Source organism: Oncorhynchus mykiss, chromosome 9 (assembly GCF_013265735.2).
Source record: "Oncorhynchus mykiss isolate Arlee chromosome 9, USDA_OmykA_1.1, whole genome shotgun sequence".
NCBI lineage: Eukaryota > Metazoa > Chordata > Actinopteri > Salmoniformes > Salmonidae > Oncorhynchus > Oncorhynchus mykiss.
In genome coordinates this window covers 18,143,662-18,166,863 of record NC_048573.1, presented here as the reverse complement: position 1 = coordinate 18,166,863, position 23,202 = coordinate 18,143,662, and the positions used below count along the sequence as shown (strand labels likewise).

General features: G+C 41.5%; 1 protein-coding gene and 1 long non-coding RNA gene across 4 annotated transcripts in view; both read left to right on the top strand.

The window, feature by feature from the left end:
* The window catches only part of LOC110531653 (GRB10-interacting GYF protein 1), a 33,735-nt gene extending 21,713 nt beyond the window's left edge, over positions 1-12,022 (top strand). For all 3 annotated transcript variants that reach the window (XM_021614966.2, XM_021614968.2, XM_021614965.2), the window contains exons 17-25: positions 220-293; positions 496-633; positions 813-1,010; positions 1,368-1,570; positions 2,410-2,576; positions 11,047-11,210; positions 11,307-11,354; positions 11,443-11,587; positions 11,850-12,022. In XM_021614966.2, coding sequence (XP_021470641.1) covers positions 220-293; positions 496-633; positions 813-1,010; positions 1,368-1,570; positions 2,410-2,576; positions 11,047-11,210; positions 11,307-11,354; positions 11,443-11,587; positions 11,850-11,917 — 1,205 coding nt within the window. In that variant the 3' untranslated portion in view covers positions 11,918-12,022. The remainder of the gene's footprint in view (positions 1-219; positions 294-495; positions 634-812; positions 1,011-1,367; positions 1,571-2,409; positions 2,577-11,046; positions 11,211-11,306; positions 11,355-11,442; positions 11,588-11,849) is intronic.
* Positions 12,023-12,141: 119 nt separating this feature from the next.
* Positions 12,142-18,559, top strand: LOC110531652. Its single transcript, XR_002474734.2, has 2 exons — positions 12,142-15,426; positions 15,616-18,559. It is a non-coding gene; the product is annotated as an uncharacterized LOC110531652 (long non-coding RNA).
* Positions 18,560-23,202: the final 4,643 nt, after the last annotated feature.

Genomic DNA, 23,202 nt, shown 5'->3' with positions numbered 1-23,202 from the left:
TAAAATATTGTTCATTCAGTATTGTTGTTATTGTCATTATATATATATATATATATATATATATATATATATATATATCTTGGCCGATTAATCGGTATCGGCTTTTTTTGGTCCTTCAATAATCGGTATCGGTGTTGAAAAATTATAATCGATCGACCTCTAGTATATATGCTACACTATAGTGTGGAATGACTGCAACACTCTCTTCTGTCCAATCAGGCGGTGAAGCCAGTTTATGGGACTTAACAATGAATTCTTCAACTCAGGGTCCAACTCTCGAACAGCTTCAGAAGGTGAGTGCTGGCGCCCTCTGGCTGTGGGAATCTAGTAGCGCTTGTCAAAATGGAAACTGTCTAGTAGAGTAGAACCCATAAGGACAGTACAGTCCAAAACATCCCTTTTGCCCCTTTTTCATTTTGAACTTGTTCTTTGAAAACAAAACAATCTGTGTTCCACCCTGACCCCCATGACCTTTGTCCCCTGACCCCTGGGCAGCTCCAGCAGGAGAGGAGAGAAGCTGAACTCAGGGCAAAGCGCGAGGAGGAGGAACAGCGCAAGAGGAGGGAAGAGAAGAGGAGGCAGCAGGAGGAGCAGAAGAGGAGGGAGGAGGAGGAGATCTTCAGACGCAAACAGGTGAGTGAGACGGAGGAGGAGAATTACTTTATCTAGCTTTATTTATCTCACAAAGGGCAATTGTAATTGGGCGGTAGTTTGTTGTCTCGGCGAGTGTTGGCTGTGTGTATCTGACGTGTGTGTGTGTGTTTCCATCTTATGTTGTACCATATCGTCATACTGTGTGTGTCTTCCTCCAGTGTCGCCAGCAGCAGGAGCTGATCATGAAGCTGCTCCAGCAGGCCCCCCAGCAGGGCTCAGGCTCCGGGGTGGGGTCTGGCTGGGGCACTGGGGGTCTCAACAAGTCAGGGGCCAAGGGCCTCAGTCTGCTTGACATGCAGGAGGCAGAGAGGCTTCTTAAACAGCAGCAGAGAGCCCAGCAGCAGCAGAGAGAACGTGTAAGTAGTTACTAAACACACACACAGACACACACACAGATGGCAAAATAGCATACGTAATAGCATACACACACAGGTACGTGTTCTTCAGAATTGATGGGATTACCCATGTTCACTCTGCCTAAGAAAGCCTATTCAAATAGCAAGAGAGGGACTGTGTGAGCACAGACACGTCATCCACAAATGAGGGAAAATGAGACCGAGTGCTGACACTCCCACATAGCACTCACAGTGAGTGGCAGTGAAAATTCTTGTAGACACGATACAAAGCATTAGTGTATTACATTTTATGCTTTTCTGTTGGTTTCCTACACACTCTGTTCTAATATTGATGTTCCGTCTCTTTTCTCTCCTCAGCACCAAGGCCTGTCAATGGGGGGTTCCTCCATGGGTCAGTGGGGGGACGGAGGTGCTGTCACGGGCAGCCTGTGGGGAGGCGGAGGGGGGATGGAGGGTAAGGCTGGGGGCGGCATGGGTCTGTGGGACGAGGCAGTGAAGAACCAGACCAGAAGTAGCAGCATGCAGGGACTGAAGAACAGCCGCAGCAGCCCCTCACTCAGGTACTGACAACAGACACAGACTGTACGAAATATTAAGAACACCTGTTCTTTCCATGACATAGACTGACCAGGTGAATCCAGGTGAAAGCTATGATCCCTTATTGATGGCACTTGTTAAATCCACTTTAATCAGTGTAGATGAAGGGGAGGAGACAGGTTAAAGAAGGATTTTTAAGGTTTGAGACATGGATTGTGTGTGTGTGCCATTCAGAGGGTGAAAATACTTATTTTAAGTGCCTTTGAACGGGGTATGGCGCACCAGTTTGAGTGTGTCAAGAACTGCAAAACTGCTGGGTTTTTCCCACACTCACCAGTTTCCTGTTTGTGTCAAGAATGGTCCACCACCCAAAGGACATCGAGCCAACTTGACACAACTGTGGGAAGCATTGGAGACAACATGGGCCAGCATCCCTGAGGAACACTTTTAATACCTTGTAGAGTCCATGCCCTGACAAATGGAGGCTGTTCTGAGGGCAAAAGGGAGTGCAACTCGAGGTGTTCCTAATGTTTTGTGTTCTGCCTGTCTATACTAGCTTCATATTAGGTGTGGGTTTTGAGTGTAAAACTTTCACTCACCTGTCCCTATGAACAGTAAATGGTATTGGTGTGTTTTCATAAGGGTTGCTCAGTGGAGATTCTCTATTGAAAATGCTTTTTAGTCCAAGGGGTACCTGCCCTTATTGTGTAAAGTGTTAATTTAACCTGTACCTCTTTCCCTCTCACTGCAGTGAGCAGTACATGTTGAGTGTGTGTCCAGGTGTCTGTAAATGTGTCTGTATATTTAAATGTTAAACCTCTCCCTTTTCTGTGTCTTGTGTCCCTCTCTTCCCTCTCTGTAGTGAGCAGTATATGCTGAGCTGTAGGAAGCAGCGTACGGATGAGGAGGACAAGCTGCTGAAGCTGCTGCAGGGCATGAAGACGCCTCAGGATGGGTTCACCACCTGGTGTGAACAGATGCTGCATGCCCTCAACACCCAAGCCAACAACACCTCCTCTCCACTGGACGGTAGTCTATGCTGTTTGTCAGAGTTCCTCTCTCTGGATATTAACTTGCTTCCTTCTCCACACCCGCTGTCCCTATAGAACAATCAATAGTTCAGCGCTCCTCCTATATCACTCAATCCCCCACCCTGGGCTCGGTTTCCCGATGAGCGATCGAAAGTAGGCTTCCGAGAGTTTTGAACGATGCATCGTGTAAATAACGGTCGACGACATCGCACCTGTTTTCCCCAAACGCCACACAGTGCGCTTGTTACAAAGTGAAAGTTAACTGTGTTGTTACAGGAGCTGTCCTGTGCTGAAAAATATTCCAGAATATAGGCTGAAGAGCTCGCTCTAGCTCTTAAATGATTTATGGCTTCTCAAAGTCATCTTGAAAAGAAGAAAAAAAATGTTACACAGTACATTTTCCCTTCGAGAGAAGTGTTCTGTAGCCTATTGTGTTTTTAATGTTTGCCATGATGCAATCATAAGTGTCTTGTGCTATTTTGCATGCAATGTTTATGTAAGTTCTGCATTTCCTCAGTATGTGTAAACTATAGAAAATATCAACGTGACCTAAAAATTAGGACAGGATGACAACGGTTTTCGTAATTGCTCAACAAATCATTGTAGCCTAATGGAAGGCAGGAATTGAGCTTCAAGTACAATTAAATTATTAAACCAATTAACCTCTCTAGCGTCCCACCTGGCCAACATCCAGTGAGATTGCAGAGCGCCAAATTCAAATACAGAAATAGTAATTATAAAAATTCAGAAAAGATACAACTATTCTACATAGGTTTAAAGATTAACTTCTTGTGAATCCAACCACTATGTCATATTTCAAAAATGCTTTACGGTGAAAGCATACCTTACAATTATTTGAGAACATAGCCCAGCAGACAAATCATTATAAACAGTAGCCAGCCAAGTAGAAGAGTTACTTACACAAGTCAGAAATTGAGATAAAATTAATCACTTACCTTTGATCTTCATATGTTTGCACTCAGAAGACATTCATTTATTCAATAAATGTTCCTTTTGTTTGATAAAGTCTCTCTTTATATCTGAAAACCTCAGTTTTGTTCGAGTTTTCTTCAGTAATCCACAGGCTCAAACGCAGACACAACAGGCAGACAATAATCCAAATTGTATCCGTAAAGTTCATAGAAACATGTCAAACGATGTTTATATTCAATCCTCAGGTTGTTTTTAGCCTAAATAATCGATAATATTTCAACCGGACAACAACATCGTCAATATAAAAGGTAAACAAGAAAGGCACTCTCTCGGTCGCGCGCATGAAAAAGATCTGTGACACGGCAGGGTCCACTCATTCCGACTGCTCTTACTCCCTCATTTTTCAGAATACAAGCCTGAAACAATTTCTAAAGACTGTTGACATATAGTGGAAGGCATATAGGATCTGCAATTTGAGTCCTAAGTCAATGGATACTGTAATCGCATTGAATAGAAAATTACACAAACAAAAAAAAAGCCTACTTCCTGAATGGATTTTTCTCAGGTTTTCGCCTGCCAAATCAGTTCTGTTATACGCAGACATTATTTTAACAGTTTTGGAAACTTTAGAGTGTTTTCTCTCCAAATCTACTAATTATATGCATATCCTATCTTCTAGGCCTGAGTAGAAGGCAGTTTAATTTGGGCATACTTTTCATCCAAAATTCCAAATGCTGCACCCTACCCTAGAGAAGTTAAAATAATTGCAATAAATAAACATGAAGAAGCAAGTTAAGCGACATTGCCATAGACCTAATATGTTGACCTTCGGGTTATTGGTTAGGCTACAGTGAAATGATCATAATTTTGTCCTAAAAGATACAAATATTGAAGTGGCTCAGATGTAGCCTAATGGCTTAATACTAGGTACAGTTGAAGTCGGAAGTTTACATACACTTAGGTTGGAGTCATTAAAACTAATTTTACAATCACTCCACAAATTTCTTGTGAACAAACTATAGTTTTGGCAAGTCGGTTAAAACATTTACTTTGCATGACAAAATACATTTTTCCAACAATTGTTTACCAACTATTTCTATTATAATTCACTGTAATTCACTGTATCACAATTCCAGTGGGTCAGAAGTTTCATCTGTTTAAACAATAGTACACAAGTATAAACACCATGGGACCGCACAGCCGTCATACATCTCAGGAAGGTGATGTGTTCTGTCTCCTTGAGATGAACGTACTTTGGTGCGAAAAGTGCAAATCAATCCCAGAATAACAGCAAATGACCTTGTGAAGATGCTGGAGGAAAAAGTATCTATATCCACAGTAAAACGAGTCCTATATCGACTTAACCTGAAAGGCAAGGAAGAAGCCACTGCTCCAAAACCGCCATAAAAAAGCCAGACGGTTTGCAACTGCACATGGGGACAAAGATTGTACTTTTTGGAGAAAAGTCCTCTGGTCTGATGAAACAAAAATAGAACTGTTTGGCCATAATGACCATCGTTATGTTTGGAGGGAAAATGGGGAGAATTGCAAGACAAAGAACACCATCTTAACCGTGATGCATGGGGGTGGCAGCATCATGTTGTGGGGGTGCCTTGCTGCAGGAGGGACTGGTGCACATCACAAAATAGATGTTATCATGAGGAAATAAAATTATGTGGCTATATTGAAGCAACATCTCAAGATATCAGTTAAAGCTTGGTCGCAAATGGGTCTTCCAAATGGACAATGACCCCAAGCATACTTCCAAAGTTGTGGCAAAATGGCTTAAGGACAACAAAGTCAAGGTATTGGAGTGGCCATCACAAAGCCCTGACCTCAATCCTATAGAAATCTTGTGGGCAGAACTGAAAAAACGTCTGCGGTCAAGGAGGCCTACAAACCTGTCTGTTACACCAGCTCGGCAGGAGGAATGGGTGATAAGTTGGGTGAATTATTGTGGGAAGGCTGCCCAAAACGTTTGACCCAAGTTAAACGATTTAAAGGCAATGCTATCGAGTACTAATTTAGTGTATGTAAACTTCTGACCCACTGGGAATGTGATGAAAAAACTATAAGCTGAAATAAATAACTTTCTCTACTATTATTCTGACATTTCACGTTCTTAAAATAAAGTGGTGATCCTAATTGACCTAAAACAGGGAATTTTTACGAGGATTACATGTCAGGAATTGTGAAAACTGAGTTTAAATGTATTTGGCTAAGGTGTATGTAAACTTCTGACTTCAACTGTAGGTCTATCGATTGCACAATCCGTACCAGTCAAAGTTTGGACACACCTACTTATTCCAAGGTTTTTCTTTATTTTTACTATTTTCTACATTGTGGTATAATAGTTAAAGACATAAAACTATGAAATAACACGTGGTAACCTAAAAAGTGTTAAACAAATAAAAATATATTTGATATTTGGGATTGTTCAAAGTAGTCTCCCCTTGCCTTGATGACAGCTTTGCACACCCTTGGCATTCTCTAAACCAGCTTCATGAGTTAGTCACCTGGAATGCATTTCAATTAACAGGTGTGCCTTGTTTAACAGTTTATTTGTGGAATTTCTTTCCTTCTTAATCCGTTTGAGCCAATCAGAAGTTGTGACAAGGTAGGGTTGGTATACAGAAGATGGACTTGGTCTTTTACCAAATAGGGCTATGTTATGGCAAGAACAGCTCAAATAAGCAAAGAGAAACGACAGTCTATTTAAAATATATATATTTAACCAGGTAGGCCAGTTGACAACACGTTCTCATTTACAAATGCGACCTGGCCAAGATAAAGCAAAGCAGTCCGACAAAAACAACAGAGTTGCACATGGAATAAACAAACGTACAATCAATAACACAATAGAATAAAAGTCTATATACAGTGTGTGCAAAGGGCGTGAGGATGTAAGGCAATAAATAGGCCATTGTAGCGAAGTAATTACAATTTAGCAAATGAACACTTGACTGATAGATGTGCAGATGATGTGGAAGTAGAAATACTGGTGTGCAAAACAGTAAATAAAAACAATATGGGGATGGGGTAGGTAGATTGGATGGCTATTTACAGATGGGCTGTGTTCAACTGCAGCGATTGGTTAGCTGCTCAGATAGCTGATGTTTAAAGTTGGTGAGGGAGATATAAGTCTCCAACTTCAAGTATTTAAAAAAAATAATAATACATCCGCAATTATTTCCCGTCATTGGCAGCAGAGAACTGGAAGGAAAGGCGGCCAAAGGAGGTGTTGGCTTTGTGGATGACAAGTGAGAGATACCTGCTGGAGCGCGTGCTACGGTTGGGTGTTATGGTGACCAGTGAGCTGATAAGGTGGAGCTTTACCTAGCAAATACTTATAGATGACCTGGAGCCAGTGGGTCTGGCGACGAATATGTAGCAAGGGCCAGCCTACAAGAGCATACAGGTCGCAGCATACAGGTCGCCAGACACCTAGGTATTTGTAGTTGTCCACATATTCTAGGTCAGAACCGTCCAGAGTAGTTATGCTGGGCGGGCGGGTGCGGGCAGCGATTGGTTGAAAAGCATGCATTTTGTTTTACTAGCGTTTAAGAGCAGTTGGAGAAAACAGAAGGAATGTTGTATGGCATTGAAGCTCGTTTGGAGGTTTGTTAACTTCTCTAGGGTAGGGGGCAGCATTGGGAATTTTGATTGAAAAGCGTGCCCAAATTAAACTGCCTGCTACTCAGCCATAAAAGCTAGAATATGCATATAATTAGATTTGGATAGACAAATTCTGACATTTCTAAAACTGTTTGAATGATGTCTGTGAGTATAACTGAACTCATATGGCAGGTAAAAACCTGAGAAAAAATCCAACCAGGAAGTGGGACATCTGAGGTTTGTAGTTTTTCAACTCTTGGCCCATCGAATAAACAGTGTCTATGGGGTCATATTGCACTTCCTATAGCTTCCACTAGGTGGCAACGGTCTTTGGAACCTTGTTTGATGCGTCTACTGTGAAGTTGGGGCGAATGAGAGGGGAATGAGTCAGAGGTCTGCCAGAGAGGCACGAGCTGGCCACGCTCGTTCACGTGAGAGTTAGCTTGCGTTCCATTGCAATTCTGAAGACAAAGGAATTCTCCGGTTGGGAACATTATTGAAGATTTATGTTAAAAACATCCTAAAGATGTATACAATCAATCCTTTGACATGTTTCTACGGACTGTAGCGGACCTTTTTGACTTTTCGTCTGCTCCTAGTGATCGTCATGAATTTGGAATACTGGGCTAAACGCGCGAACAAAAAGGAGGTATTTGGACATAAATGATGGACATTATCGAACAAAACAAACATTTATTGTGGAACTGGGATTCCTGGGAGTGCATTCTGATGAAGATCATCAAAGGTAAGTGAATATTTATAATGCTATTTCTGACTTCTGTTGACTCTAACATGGCGGATATCTGTTTGGCTTGATTTGTTGTCTGAGCACTGTACTCAGATTATTGCATGGTTTGCTTTTTCCATAAAGTTTTTTGAAATCTGACACAGCGGTTACATTAAGGGGAAGTGGATCTAAAATTCCATGCATAACAGTTGTATATTTTAGCCATGTTTTTCTGTAAATTGATGTGGCTCTCTGCAAAATTACCAGATGTTTTGGAACTACTGAACATAACTCGCCAATGTAAACTCAGATTTTTGGATATAAATATGAACTTTACCGAACAAAACATACATGTATTGTGTAACATGAAGTCCTATGAGTGTCATCTGATGAAGATCATCAAAGGTTTCATTTTATCTCTATTTCTGCTTTTTGTGACTCTTCTCGTTGGCTGGGAAAATGGCTGTGTTTTTCTGTGACTTGGCTCTGACCTAACATAATCGTTTGGTGTGCTTTCGTCGTAAAGCCTTTTTGAAATCGGACACTGTGGCTGTATTTACAACAAGTGTATCTTTAAAATGGTGTAAAATACTTGTATGTTTGAGGAATTTTATTATGGGATTTCTGTTGTTTTGAATTTGGCGCCCTGCACTTTCACTGGCTGTTGACGAGGTGGGACGCTAGTGACATCGTTGATATATACAGAGAAGAGAGTCCGCCCGAGAATTGAACCCTGTGGTACCCCCATGGAGACTGCCAGAGATCCGGACAATAGGCACTCCAATTTAACACCCTGAACTCAATCTGAGATGTTGTTGGTGTTGTTAGAATTACCACCCTCAGATTGCAGCCCAAATAAATGTTTCACGGAGTCCAAGTAACAGAAACATCTCAACATCAACTGTTCAGAGGAGAATCAAGAGAACTGCGTGAATCAGGCATTCATGGTCAAATTGCTGCAAAGAAACCACTACTAAAGGACAACAATAAGATGAAAAGACTTGCTTTTGCCAAGAAATATGAGCAATGGACATTAGACTGGTGGAAATATGTCCTTTGGTCTGATGAGTCCAAATGTGATATTTTTGGTTCTAACTGCCGTGTCTTAGTGAGACGCCGAGTAGGTGAACGGATGCTCTCCGCATGTGTGGTTCCGACTATGGCGCATGGAGGAGGTGGTGTGGGGGTGCTTTGCTGGTGACGCTGTCTGTGATTTTATTTAAAATTCAAGACACACTTTACCTGGATGGCTGCCACAGCATTCTGCAGCAATACGCCATCCCATCTGGTTTACACTTTGTCCTGTTGAAAAACAAATGATAGAGGGACTATGACCCAACATACCTCCAGGCTGTATAAGGGCTATTTGACCAATCAGTAGCGTGATGGTGTGCTGCATCAGATGACCTGGCCTCCACAATCACCTGACTACAACCCATTTGAGATGGTTTGGGATGAGTTGGACTACAGAGTGAAGGAAAAGCATCAACAAGTGCTCTGCAAATGTGGGAACTCCTTCAAGACTGTTCGAAATTAATTCCTTGTGAAGCTGGTTGAGAGAATGCGTTGGACTAGTAACCGAAAGGTTGCAAGATCGAATTCCCGAGCTGACAAGATACAAATCTGTCGTTCTTCCCCTGAAAAATAAAGAAACTCTTGAATGAGTAGGGGTATCCAAACTTTTGACTGGTACTGTACATGAAAGTGATGTCAATATTTAGCCTTATATTCCTATAATATGAATTGGTTTTTGGTTTTTACTTTAAAAAAAAAGGTTTCCTTGCTTCGCTTGTTTATAATATTGCAAACTTTTTAGGCTATTTATGTTGAGAAATATTACATTTTCAGCGGTTACAGAGGGACAAACATTTTCATTCTATGTTTAGTGACGCGGCAGGGCAAACGGTTATCTAAAGATACACTTAGCTGTTCTATAAGTGGTCTGAGGTAGGCGTTAGATTACGAGCGATTTCAAGTGTAACATTAATAAAGACTGTTTTGGGAAACGGCTCGGAAATGTAAAGATGCTCTTCCGTCGGTTCTAAAAACAAACTTAGCCTTAAGATCAATGTATCCTTTAATTTGTTTCGGCACAGCAAATTTCAGGTCTGCAGGGCACAAACTTGAATGTTGTGAAAATTCTGTGCAACTTCTAGCGCACGTTTACTGTGAACACTGAGGCTGTACCTGCTTTAAATGTAGTTTTAACACTGGTCGGTAGCTGTTCTTTCATTCTGCCTATAGTAGCAGCCAATGTGCGGTGTTTAATGTAGGCCTACATTCCATGAGACTTGTGAAAAAAACATGCGGGGCTTGACATTAATTTTTTATCCACTTGCCCTTCAGAGGTGACTGAAAGTGTTGTTTGATGCAAGAAACCACATTGCAAAATTAAAATGCATTATTATTCCCATGCCGTTATTACAGATAGTGAGACAAATGATGCTACCTGCTACCTGCTGCCTATTGGCAGCTTAATCAAGCCTGTGTCAAAATACAACACTGCCCGTTTAAGACAAAGATGTCTAGAAATGTACACGTTTTGTGCTCTTGTAGGAAGCAATCACTCCCCTTTTACTGATTACAAAGGATCTATAACTGGGCTAATAACTCACTAGCAAAGGATATGAACTAAATGTGCACACGTGGCTACAATCACCTCTTGCTTTGATCTCAAAACAAGCGTACCTACTCACATTCCTACTACAGCTCTGATTGGTTATGCCGCACCGGTCTGTGTTGAGCGTGTCAGTGCAACAGAATCCTACTTTGATGCGTTCTGCCTACAACAGAATCTCTTGCGTAGTTAGTTTTTGTTTCGGTATGTTGCATTGAAAGTGGCTTATATTGCCTTGATTCGATCACAATTGCCACAGTGAAGGGAAACGTTGCTTGTGTTAACTTACAGGGAAAACTCTAGAAAGTTGAAGTTCGATCTCGTGCTTCTCTCCATGGGTTGATACTGTGTTTCTCGTCCCGGGAGAGCTGCGCGGGAGTCTCGGGGCTACTGCGCACCCGCACAGAGCTTATAGGGAACATTGGTTAAGATGTTTTGGGAAACCGGGCCCTTGTCTATAGTGTTTTTAAGTTTTTTTTCCTCCCATCTTTTCAGATTTGAGGCTTTCCATTCCCTCTCTTCTGTCTGTCTTGTCCCCATGGGATCTATGCTTATCTTATCACCATGTGTGTCCAGTGTCCACCATCGTGGCGTACCTGAAGGAGGTGGAGTCTCCCTACGAGGTCCATGACTTTATCCGCTCCTACCTGGGAGACACCATGGAAGCCAAAGAGTTCGCCAAGCACTTCCTGGAGCGCCGTGCCAAACAGAAACAGAACCTGCAGCGGCAGCAGCAACAGGTGCGTGTGTGTGTGTGTGTGAGAACTTATAGCTTTGAGGATGCCTTGGTTCATATTATGATCTGCCGTTCGCCCTGTCCTCTCTTCTTCACCCAGCTATCAAAGGAAGTAGCAGGGCTGGCCATGAGCAACTTCCCTCTGCCGGTAAGACTTGTTTCTCACAAGTCTCCCTGCTATGCGTGACACTCACCTTAGTGGATCCCTCATAACTCCTCCTCCTATCTGTCTCCAGGACTCCATGCGGGGAGTGAGCCCCAGCACCCTGCAGTCCATGTTCCAGGCCGCCCAGATGGGGAAGGGAGGGCTGTACGACACCCAGGGGGCCATGAAGAAGAAGAAACAGCCTGTGGTGCTGCACTCTGACCCCAGCATCTTAGGTAGGACTGGCCTCTTCAGCCTATTGACACCTGTTACATAGTGTACTTATTACTTCCTTACATGTACCTGAATATGACCTGTGGCCACCCAACTCATGGAAACTGCATACCTGATGGATGTTCTCATTGGCTGCTGGGAGGCTGTTCATAGCTCTAACTGATTGAACTGCTCTATGCGTTCCCACATCCATCTATCTTCCCTCTCCTTTTCCATCCTCCTACTTTTCTCTTTCCCTCCATCTCTCTCCCCCCCTGACTGCAGGGTACTCATACCACAACGCGGGCGAGCGTCTGAGCCTGAATGAGATGGAGATGGTGGAAGATTACTGATCCAGATCTGATCAGCGGCAATAGCTACTACCTGAGGCCTTCTGTCTACTAATCAGACAAATCTGATGACGAATGTGCACTGCTTGAAGGGAGGGGGGATGGGGGAGAGGAGGATGGGGGAGGGAGAGGGGGGAGAAAGAGAGGAGGATGGGAGAGAAAGAGGGATGGGGTAGAAAGAGGGAGGGGAATGGGGAACAGAGAGGAGGAGAGAGGGAGGGGGGGGGAGAGAGGGGGATGAAGATAATGGCGGGTAGAGAGAGAAGGGGGGAGAACTTGTATGGGGAGAGGGAGGAGAGGATTGTATCTCCCTGCCCTTGAAAAGAGAAAGGCTCCCCTGCTTTCAATCGTTCACTTGAGTAGGGAGCGTGATGTGGTCGGGGAAAGAGGAATGATGGGTATCCCTTGGCACTTATAAGACTAAGCACCTTAAACTGAACTAATGCACTTTATTATTAAGAGGGGATTTGAATAGGGTTTTTGTTGTCAGTGTACGTACGGTGTGTGTGTATTGAATCTACACAAGATGCTGTACGTATACACGTGAAAATCTGAACTGGAAGGGTAAGGTGAGGTGTAAGGTTGGTGGGATAGATTCACTGGGAGGGGGAACTCAAAGATAGAGGGGACCTTTTTTATTTTGAAACCTTATCAGAAAAACAAATCCTTTCTTGAAAGACAAACACTGTTGTTTTTTTTTTTTTACAATACATTTATATGAAAAGTAAAGCTATTACAAAAAAATACATTAAAAAAACTTGAAGATTTGCACTTGTGTTAAAAAAAACTAAGATAAAAAAATAGAAAAACAAATGGGGTTAGAGATTAATATTTCTGTGTATGTATGCGTGTGTGTGTGTGTGTGTGCATTGTGCAGACTAGTATGTTTCAAATGTCTGTTATGTTTTCTCCATTGCTTACCAAGATGTTTGAACACATACCAGGCCATTATGTCATTTTGTTCAAATAAGAATGGATGTTTTTTCCATGAGTAGACGTGTCCTCTTGTACAGAGGGACTTTCTTTGTATGTACGTGTGTATGATTGTGTGTGTGACAGAGGGGGCAGTGGCACAACACATCCTTTCTCTCACCAGCTCTTCATCCCCAGAGAAACGTAATAGAAATACAGACGTTTGTAGAGGAGGATTATGGCTTTGCGCTCCTTCATATGTTGTTAAAGCACCACTTGTTTCTGGGGTGTTTTGGGGTACGGGCTGATGGAGCAGTGCCCCTCCCCGCTGTCTTCTCTCAGCCACGACCTCTGAGCATGTGTGTGTGCGTGCGTGTGTGTGTGCGCATGCATGCATGCACATTTGTGCCTAAGAACTCTGAAAGGGTGAATGGGATGGAGGGAATGTTCAATGGCCATTGAGACATTTACTTTTTGAGTGTGTTATGGTTATGTTAAGTGCTCTGTATAGCCCGTGTATGTCAATCATATATCCTAATATTTCAGGTTTAGTCTGGGGATGATGATTGATTGGAAGGTTAGTCCAGTTTAGTTTTCCTGGGATGTGATCACGTTGCCTTGTCAGTTCTCTTTAACTTGCGTGTGAAAGGTGTGCGGTTTCAGATTCTGCTCAAAACAATTAGCATCACACTGTCCATGTACAGGATGGTGCACAAAATGTTAGCATATTCTTGTTACTTATTCATTGCTATTGTTGATGATGACGTTTCTTTTTTAGGAATATAAATGAAAATACATACATGAATAATCAGTAAAAAAAAAAAAAAAGTATTTGGACTATGATGAGCACTGCTATTTTTTTTTGTTTTATCCCTTAATTTAGTTTTTGTTGCATTACCGCCATGTGAAGTGCGTTTGTTATTTCTTTCTTAAGAAAACATTGAATGTATTCCCCAAAAAGTAAAAAAAAAAAAAAAAAAAAAAGTGATACGGGATTTTTTTCCTCCAAAATGTCTAAAAATGGAATCTAAAAAAAACAAAAAATCTAAGATTGAAGAGGTCGGCGAGTTCTTTACTCTTTTCTTTTTTTTTACACAAAAGAGGAAGAACTCGGGAAGGCTACAGTTGAACACACTGCCTCTGAAATCCTGTTCGTACAAAAACAATATTACTATGAAAAAATAAAGAACAAGACTCTTTACTATTCCTTACTGGAGTTTTGGTTGTTTACAAAACACACAGATTTCTGTGGGTGCAGTTTTTTTTGGGTTAGGGTGGATAGTGGGTAAGGGCAGGGTTTTGCAAGTGCGCTTCTGCAAAATGGACATTCAGTGGCCTGTGTTGTTTTGGTGGGAAGGAAGAAGGACATCACAATGTGACCCTTTAGTGGATGTGGCTCTTTTGTAACTGACTGATCATCAAGGAGTGCAGGCGAAAAATCAAAGATTGTCTTTTTTTTTCTTTTTTTTTCTTTTTTTTTCCTGCCTGTATTGTAACTCAAGGACTAAGTGTTTCTGTTCGTGGAGGAGAAAACTGAATCAAAAAGCAGAAACAGCAGGAGTTTTTGGTACTTAGAACATGCATAAAGGAAACAACAATATCATCGCTTTAATAGAGAAGTCTCCTGGAGTAAAAATATGGAGTACCTTTTTTTTTTGCTCCTTGAACATGTAAACGAAACAAAGATGGACAAACCTGCGAGGAGTGGTTGAGAATAAAGGAAATTTAAGATTTTGTAAAACCTTACATACAAATGACATTGACCTCAAATCTACCATTGCATTCAATTGGACCGTGTGCAGGCAGAATTATTTTTCCTTTTTTGTTTAAAAGGGGTCTCAGGGTGTGCAGTGGGGGTATTTTAACCCTGCGATGAGGGGAAATGAAAGGATACTAGTAGTATGATCTCTGGGGGACACCCATCATCCCTCGTCAACACTCACTGTTGACGAGGGCTGCCCCGACCACTCTCACTATGCACTTTGGTTCATTCAAACTGTGAGATGCCATCACATTTGGGATAGGAGCACAGAAATATTGTAGTACAAAGGGAGGGTTTAACAAGAAATGTAACTTTGACTGAGTTAATACCGTCTCACTGAAAACAAGATTTTCAAAACAAAAGACAGGAACACGCCTTCTTCCTCCTGTACATAACCATATTTTTGTATTAGGCCTAACTTTAAACAAGATCACTTGGACAAAACTGCAAGGCTTGATATACAAACTAGCAGAATAAGGAAATTCACGAGACATTGATTTATAGAGTGAATAACCCTGTGGTAAATGAATTACCTGGAAATTCCCCAAACTTTGCCAGTAGCCCTGTATGTCTTCAGGGATGGGGAAAGAAAATACTTAACATGGATGGAGCTGGGGACTGCAGGGACTCCCAAGACTGAATGATGATCGCTGCTGCAGAGCCCAGCCCAGAGTGTTTGACCAACTGGCACCAGCCAATGGAGAAGGCAGGGGAGAGACAGTCAGGCGGATGTATCAGGGGACCTGCTGCCCAGATGCCCCCTCCCCAACCTTCTGTCACCTAGCTACTGCCTGGAGATTGATCACGAGCTGACAGCAAGAAGACAACCATCATATGGGTAAGAGTGTATTTCTATCTATTTAATGTTTATAGTGAATATATGGACTGTGTAATGTTGGGAACTGTCTTTATGAAAATTCTGTTTTCAGTATTGTTTCATTTGGAAATCTTCATTCCTCTCCGTCTCTTGCTCTCGCTCCCTCTCTCTCCCTATCTCCCATCATTCTCACTGGCTCTCATTCCACAGAGTTCTCACTGTTCCTAGCTGCCCTCTGCTGGAGAGGAGATGGAGAAGCTCCTCAGCCCTTTCTTCTTCCACTCCTCCTCTGCACCCCTGGTGGTGAAAGAGCAGGACCCACATCAGCTGCAGTAGCAGAGGACCTGGAACAGTGGAGAAACTGACCACACACACACAGAGCTTTACACGCATGTCCATGCAGCATTCTCAAATACTCTCTTTTCAAGAACCACATTCTTGAAAACCACATTCAAACACACACAAAAGCAGAAAGGCTCAACACCATACACTTGAGTTTTGACTGCTATGTAAATAATATAAAAGTATTTTCTTTTTTCTGTTCAACATGCCTTAACTGTGGCGATACGCCTTTGTGTGGCAAACTCGAAAACATATATTAACAATAAGAGTGAAAGCCAGTTGGAGAACCTGATAAGGACTATAACATTTGAATAAGGGGGGGTGGTGTCAATGTTCTACTTACCGAGACGGTGTTTTATTGGCCAACAATACTGCTGTATGTTACTTTATTTCTGTCCAGCATCTATGGCAACAAAGTAGAACTGAAGGCAATCCCTGAGGATGATGATTAAGACTGATGGTTTGCCTTTTTTCAAAGCAAGATGAACTGTTCTGTTATCCAGTTTTAAATGCCCAGACATGTAGCTGGAGATGCAGGCTGAGGATTCTGAAGCCTGTGTATTATGGAGCTGAGCTGACCAGGAAGGGTGTGTTAAATAGATCCATATGCTCCTTTACAGTTCTACACAGTGCCCCACTACATATTACTGTGTACCCCATCACCGCAGTCATTTTTTGACCCAATGATTTTTCAGTTTGACACTTGATTTGAAAGAAGTGTTTTTATCCTATTGAGGACCACCCATTTAAAATGAAGGATATACAGTGACCTCTGTAGTTATTGGGACGTTGAAGCAGATCTTTCTTATTTTGGCTCTGCACTCCACAAGTTTTGATTTTAAATCAAACAATTATGAGGTTAAAGCATAGGTTCTCTGCTTTTATTTGAGGGCATTTGTGTACATATTGGTTCCACCATTTAGAAACGACAACACTCTTTGTGCATAGTCACCCCTATTTCAAGGAACCAAATGTATTGGGACAAATTCACCTATGTGTTTTAATGTAGTGAAAAGTGAAACATTTGGTCCCATATTCATAGCACGCGATTGTTACATCAGCAATGTGACTACAAACTTGTTGGATGCATTTGCTGTTTGTTTTGGTTGTTTCAGATTCATTTGTGCCCAATAGAAATGAATGGTAAATGTGTTGTCATTTGGAATCACTTTTATTGTAAATAGGAATATAAGAATTATGTTTCTAAACACTTCTACATTAATGTGGATGCTACCATTATTACAGATAATCCTGAATGAGTCATGGATAATGATGAGTGAGATCATACCCCCAATACATGCTCACCAATACAATAACAGGAAGTTAGCATTTTTGGGAGGTATGATATTTGTGCGTTTTTAACTTTCTCACTCATCATTATTCACAATTAATTCAGAATTATTGGTATTCATGGTAGCATCCGCATTCATGAAGTGTTTGTAAACATTCTTATTAACAATAAAAAGTGATTCTAAAATGACCCAACACATTTACCATGAATTTCTTTTGGGCACAAAGTCATTTGAAACACAACCAAAACAAACAGCAAATGCATCCAACTAATTTGTTTAGTCACAAGTTTGATGTAGCCATTGTGTGCTATGAATATGGGACCAAATATTTCACTTTTTACTACTTTAATACACACATAAGTGAATTTGTCCCAATATTTTTGGGATGATGTATAAAAAGTGTTGTCATTTGTAAATGGTGAAACCAATATGTACACAAATGCCCTCAAATAAAATGGGAGAATGTATAGTTTAACCTCGTAGTAATTGTTCGATTTCAAATCCAAACTTTTGGAGTATAGAGCCATAAGAACACAAAATGCTTCAGTGTTCCAATAATTAAAGGGCACTATCTCTTCTTGGTGGTCCTCTGAGTAGATTGTCTATTTGACACTTTGATTACTGACCATTGTACAGATTATGTCCTCGTATATTAGAAGCATCTTACTAACGTTATTGAATGGCTGTGTATGTTACTTGTATGTATGCCATCTATGCAGTTGATCATGGGTTTGTCTGTCTCTTTAATAGAAACCAGGATTTCAATGGAGAAGCTCAATTCTTCCCCTGTCAGTCAGGTTGAATGGATTCATTGTTTTGTAAGTGTTTTCCAACTGCTTCGGTTGGTCAAACAAATGAATATTAACTTTGGGAGATGAGACCCTCTACTTTGAGTGGAAAGTGTTTTATATATATATAGTTTGGATCAGTTGATATATTAGTTAATGCAACTGGAGGAATATCTAAAATGTCACTGAAGTATTTTATGAATACTGTGGATTTTGACTTCAATCTTTCAACTCCATCCGTGTGGGATAAGAATGCCCTCTATTAACTGGTTTGCAGTGAACTGTTAATATGTAGCTATCTCTAAATTATTATTCTCTGAGTTATATTTGGGTGTTTCATTTTTTAAAAGTTAGCATTGTCTTTGTTGGAGTAATTGTTGGTCACCTGTAGGTGAACAGTGGGTCTGTTCTGTCTTTCTGTTAATCATTGAAGTTCAAAGTGATTGATGTTTTGGCACTGTGATGCCCCTGGGTGAGATTGCCATGCCTTTGATGTATGAATTCCATAAAGATGTATGATTCATTAACAAACCAATTTTGATCAAATGATATCCATTTTCTTTTTCACCCAAATGGTCGGCTCAGTTCCATCGCTTAAACGTTTTGAATATTTTAGAGATAAGTAACATAAAAACAAATGCATTCAGAAAAATAACCTAAAAAGTGTAAATAGTTTGGGTTTTGTTGGTTTGAGAACAAAAAATGATTCAATAAAATGCATTTAATAATGGATTTGACTGACTGTTTCTGCTATGTTTCTGTTCTTACTATCAATTGTTATTCATTTTACTCAAACAGACAAACTCATAAAATGGAACATGCCTAACTATACTGAACAAAAATATAAATGCAACATGTAACAATTCCAAAGATTTTACTGAGTTACAGTTCATATTGTGGCAGCCCAGGGGAGTCAGAGGTGAAACTCACAAAATAAGATGGCGGGAGACCGTTTTGAGGTGCTCAAACAAAAGTTGTTCTTCAAGGTTGGGAGGAATACAACTGAAAGGCCTCTCGGGTAACGGATGGGTCACTTGGTGTCCGGTGTGGCAGCTCCTCGGACCGCCTAGGGTAATGAACAACAAAAGAGAGAGAGCGATGATTCCGGTCTTTCGATACTTGTTCTCAACTTGCGCCGGGTGGTGTGCTGCCCAGGAATGGGTCCGCTTCCTTTCAGGGAAAAGAAATGGAAGTGAGAGAGAGGTGAGTCAAACATTGCCTAGTATCTTCTTTGGCGTCTGATCGAGGTGCGTACCCTCTGCCTGTCTGCCCGAGTGACTACACCTCTACTTATACTCACTTGGTGGGACCAATTCCAGGTGCCAATTGGTTGCAGCACCTGGACTGAGTAGTAATTGTGTTGAATCAACAGCCCCAGTTGGTGCCTGTCCATGGTACTGACTCACCTTGGCTCTCTAGCCCTCTGGAGCTGACCAAGGCCCTGCTCCTTTCTTTGCAGCTCCCTGCTGGCCCCCGGGTTGCCACAATATGCGCTGTAAGAGCTTTCGTACTCAAACCACTGCACTGTAAGAATTGTAAAGGATTTGGCCATGTTTCAAGTGTGTGCAGACAGAGTATGCTGAATAACTGTGTAGAAGGCTGACGGTGGGGATCATGATCCCAGGTTCCTGGAGTGCCCTGTAAGGGTGAAAGAGATTGAGCAGGTAAAAGTTAGAGCGGTCAAACAAAGGCTATTAATAGAATTGAGAAAACAAGTGATGCTAGTGAAGACATGGTAGTGGATGCACCACAGCCTGTTGTAAATGTTTGCTGCCAGTCGAAAGATTGGATTTTGTGGTGTTCATTGCCACAGTTATAAACTGTATGGTACAAGTCTCAAAGACTTCTAAGAAACTGGCATTTTTGTGGCTGCATCAGAAAAGTTTTTGGGACTGGTGCCGGTGCTGGTTCCCCTAGAGCCTGTGTAGGGATCAGATTGGTTTCATTTTTTTTTACAGAAAAGTTGGTTATTGAATACATTTTTTGGTAGTTTGTTCTGTTTTCTGGGAATCCTGTTTCCATCCGGCACACTGAATGGTGGGATGCACATTAAATTGTGCAATCGACAATATACCATAGAAGACGAACAACACCATGAACAACAACATGACCACCACCATGAACAACAACATGAACATCCTAGTTTGGAGGAGTGGGGGCATTCAATACCCCGTACAGCTGTCAATCTTTCATGGCGGCCTCCTGTGTTTACAAATTCGCAGCATGACTTGATTTCGTGACTGCTGCTATATAACTACCGTGTACGGCTACGTTGTAAGCAGACTTCTAGTCATTCGAAGAACAGTGATTACTTTGTCCCCGTGCAATCCAGCAGTGGCCACATCAGCCATTATGGAATGGCACATTGTTTGAACAACAAATGAGCTGATTGTCTGACACTGCCATTCCAAAATTGCTGCGGTGACTACTGCTAGCTAGCATGAGGATGAAAAGGACAGTATTTCAATCTTGAAGTATCAGTGTGGTAAAGGTAGAAGTTGGAGTACAGTGGCATATCCCATCTCTGCATCTAGGTACGTTTTCTGACCAATATGTTGCGCCGACGCCATAGTGTCTTAACGTAACCATGATTGCCTTCCGATCCCAGTGCAGCACAGTGTCAACAAGCGTAATAGTAGGGTTGCTATCTTCTGGAAAGTTACCTAACTAATTGCTGAACTAGCCATAATTCAATCAGCCTGTCATTGAATATCGTTTTAACAACACTGCTAGGTGTAATTTTGTTGGTGTGCTGGTGTGCTTTATCATTGGTGCTATTGCTACCATGATGTGTTTTATTGTACGTGTATCATATATGTTTTGTCTTATTCTCATTCAAATTCTCCTCCAATCTTTCTACCCTCCAGTGTCCCGTGGGTGCTGTGATGAACCCACTCTACCACAAAGTCCATGGTGGCCTTGCAAAGAAGGGTAGTTATTGGTCGATGGGTAGAAAAATATATTTTTAAAGCAGACATCGATTATCCCTTTGAGCCTGGTGAAGTTATCAACTACACTTTGGATGGTGTATCAATACACCCAGTCACTACAAAGATACAGGCATACTTCCTAACTCAGTTGCTGGAGAGGAAGGAAACCGCTCAGGGATTTCACCATGAGGCCAATGGTGACTTTAAAACAGTTACAGAGTTTAATGGCTGTCATAGGAGAGAACTGGGGATGGATCAACAACATTGTAGTTACTCCACAATACTAACCTAAATGAAAAAGGAAGCCTGTACAGAATAAAATCATTCCAAAATATGTATCCTGTTTGTAATAAGGCACTAAAGTAAAACTGCACAAAATGTGGCAAAAACTAACTCTATGTCCTGAATACAAAGTGTTATGTTTGGAGTAAATCAAACAACACATCAATTAGTACCACTCTTCAAATTTTCAAGCATGGTGGTGTCTGCATCATGTTATGGGTATATGGGTATGCTTGTCATCGGCAAGGACTAGGGAGTTTTTTTTAGGATGGAAATAAATGGAATAGAGCTAAGCACAGGCAAAATCCTAGAGGAAAACCTGGTTGTCTGCTTTCCAACAGACACTGGGAGACAAATTCACCTTTCAGCAGGACAATGACCTAAAACACAAGACCAAACATACACTGGAGTTTCTTACCAAGACTACATTGAATGTTCAGGGGCCTGGTTACAGTTGACTTAAATTGGCTTGAATATCTATGGCTGTCTTGACAGAGCTTGAATAATTTTTTTAACGAATTATGTACAAATATTGTACAATCCAGGTGTGCGACTTACCCAGAAAGACTCACAGCTGTAATCGCTGCCAAAGGTGATTTTGACATGTATAGACTCAGAGGTGTGAATACTTATGTAAATCTGATTTTTCAGTGTTTTATTTCCTATAAATTAGCAAACATGTATATTTTTTTTGCTTTAGCCACGTTTTAATCCAGTCTGTAACACAACAAAATGTGGAATAAATCAAGGGGTATGAATAGATTCTGAAGGCACTGTCATTCTCCCAGGGCCCCCAGACGGCTCGTGCATCCTGACCAACGTGCTGCGTGTCTACAACCTCCCCCCAGAGATCTACAGCTACAACTGGAACCTGCTCACGGAGATGGTGAGGGCGCCACTAACTCACTACATCACTGATCTTCACTCCTGGTTAGTGCTGAGAGATTAGTGCTTTTTTGACGTCGGTTTCCATTTTGCTTTCAATCGTTTAAAAAAACAACAACATTAAATGCATTATAAAATGATGATATTAAAATGAATGTAGAGCTTTTTAATGGAAACATATTAAGCATTCCATTGCCAAAACTTTGAAAATATTCCATTGTCTCTGTCAGGTCCACATTGGGTAGACATCAATAGAGAAATGGTTAATTACTACGAAATAGTACAATGTTTCAGTTGTGCATGTTCGTTTTTATTTGAGAGCTTTGTTATTTTTCATTCCTTAGTCATCATCTCATCTCTGCTCAGGTAGTAGCAGCCAGCCAGCCAGCCAAACCATCTAACGTTGTCTCTGTGCTTCCCATCCTGTACTACCTTTAGTCATTCTATTTAGCTAGGCCAGCCTGCCTAAGTAGGCTGCAGAGCTGTCTGATAAAGTCATTTGAATAATTCTTCAAAGTAGATACCTTGCATACCTTGAACTGTTTCTATCCTTCTTGTTGTTGTGTTGTGTACATTCCTCGCTCATTGCGGTCTATTCGGCCTTTGTGTATCTAACCTAATGTAGCAGGCGAAAAAGTCTATCTGTCTCTGTCTGAGGCAGAACAAATGGGTGCAATGTATTATGGTCATTGTAGTTAATTACCACGTTTCTGGACTGAACGAGCAACATAAGCTGTCCTATCCTGTATAGGCCTAGATAGAGGACTTGACCCCCCCCCCCCCCCTTTCTAATGTTCTCCCTGCCCTACAGAGTCCAGTGTTGAAGATGGCAGAGGGGGATACCATCTATGACTACTGCTGGTATCCCAAGATGAGCTCTCTGGATCCAAACTCCTGCTTGTGAGTTCAGCAGTCATCCTCTGCTACTACCACCACTCATATTAGAGATATGCCCCTTAGCATTCGCTTATAAAGAGATGTTTTATTGTCACATCGAATAGTTATGGGGAAACGTGTCGTTTTACAGGATCAGCCATAGTAGTATAGTGCCCCTTGGAGAAAATTAGGGTTAAGTGCCTTGCTCAAGGGCACGTTGATAGATTTTTGCACCTTATCAGCTCATGGAATCAAACCAGTGACCTTTCAGGCCCAACACTCTAAACGCTAGGTTACCTGCCGCCCTATATCCTGTATCAAAGCGGTTTATAGTATGTGACCCAGTCTTTGACGGGTCCCAAAAAGTTGGACCCATTCCCGAAATGGATCCGCAGACCTGTT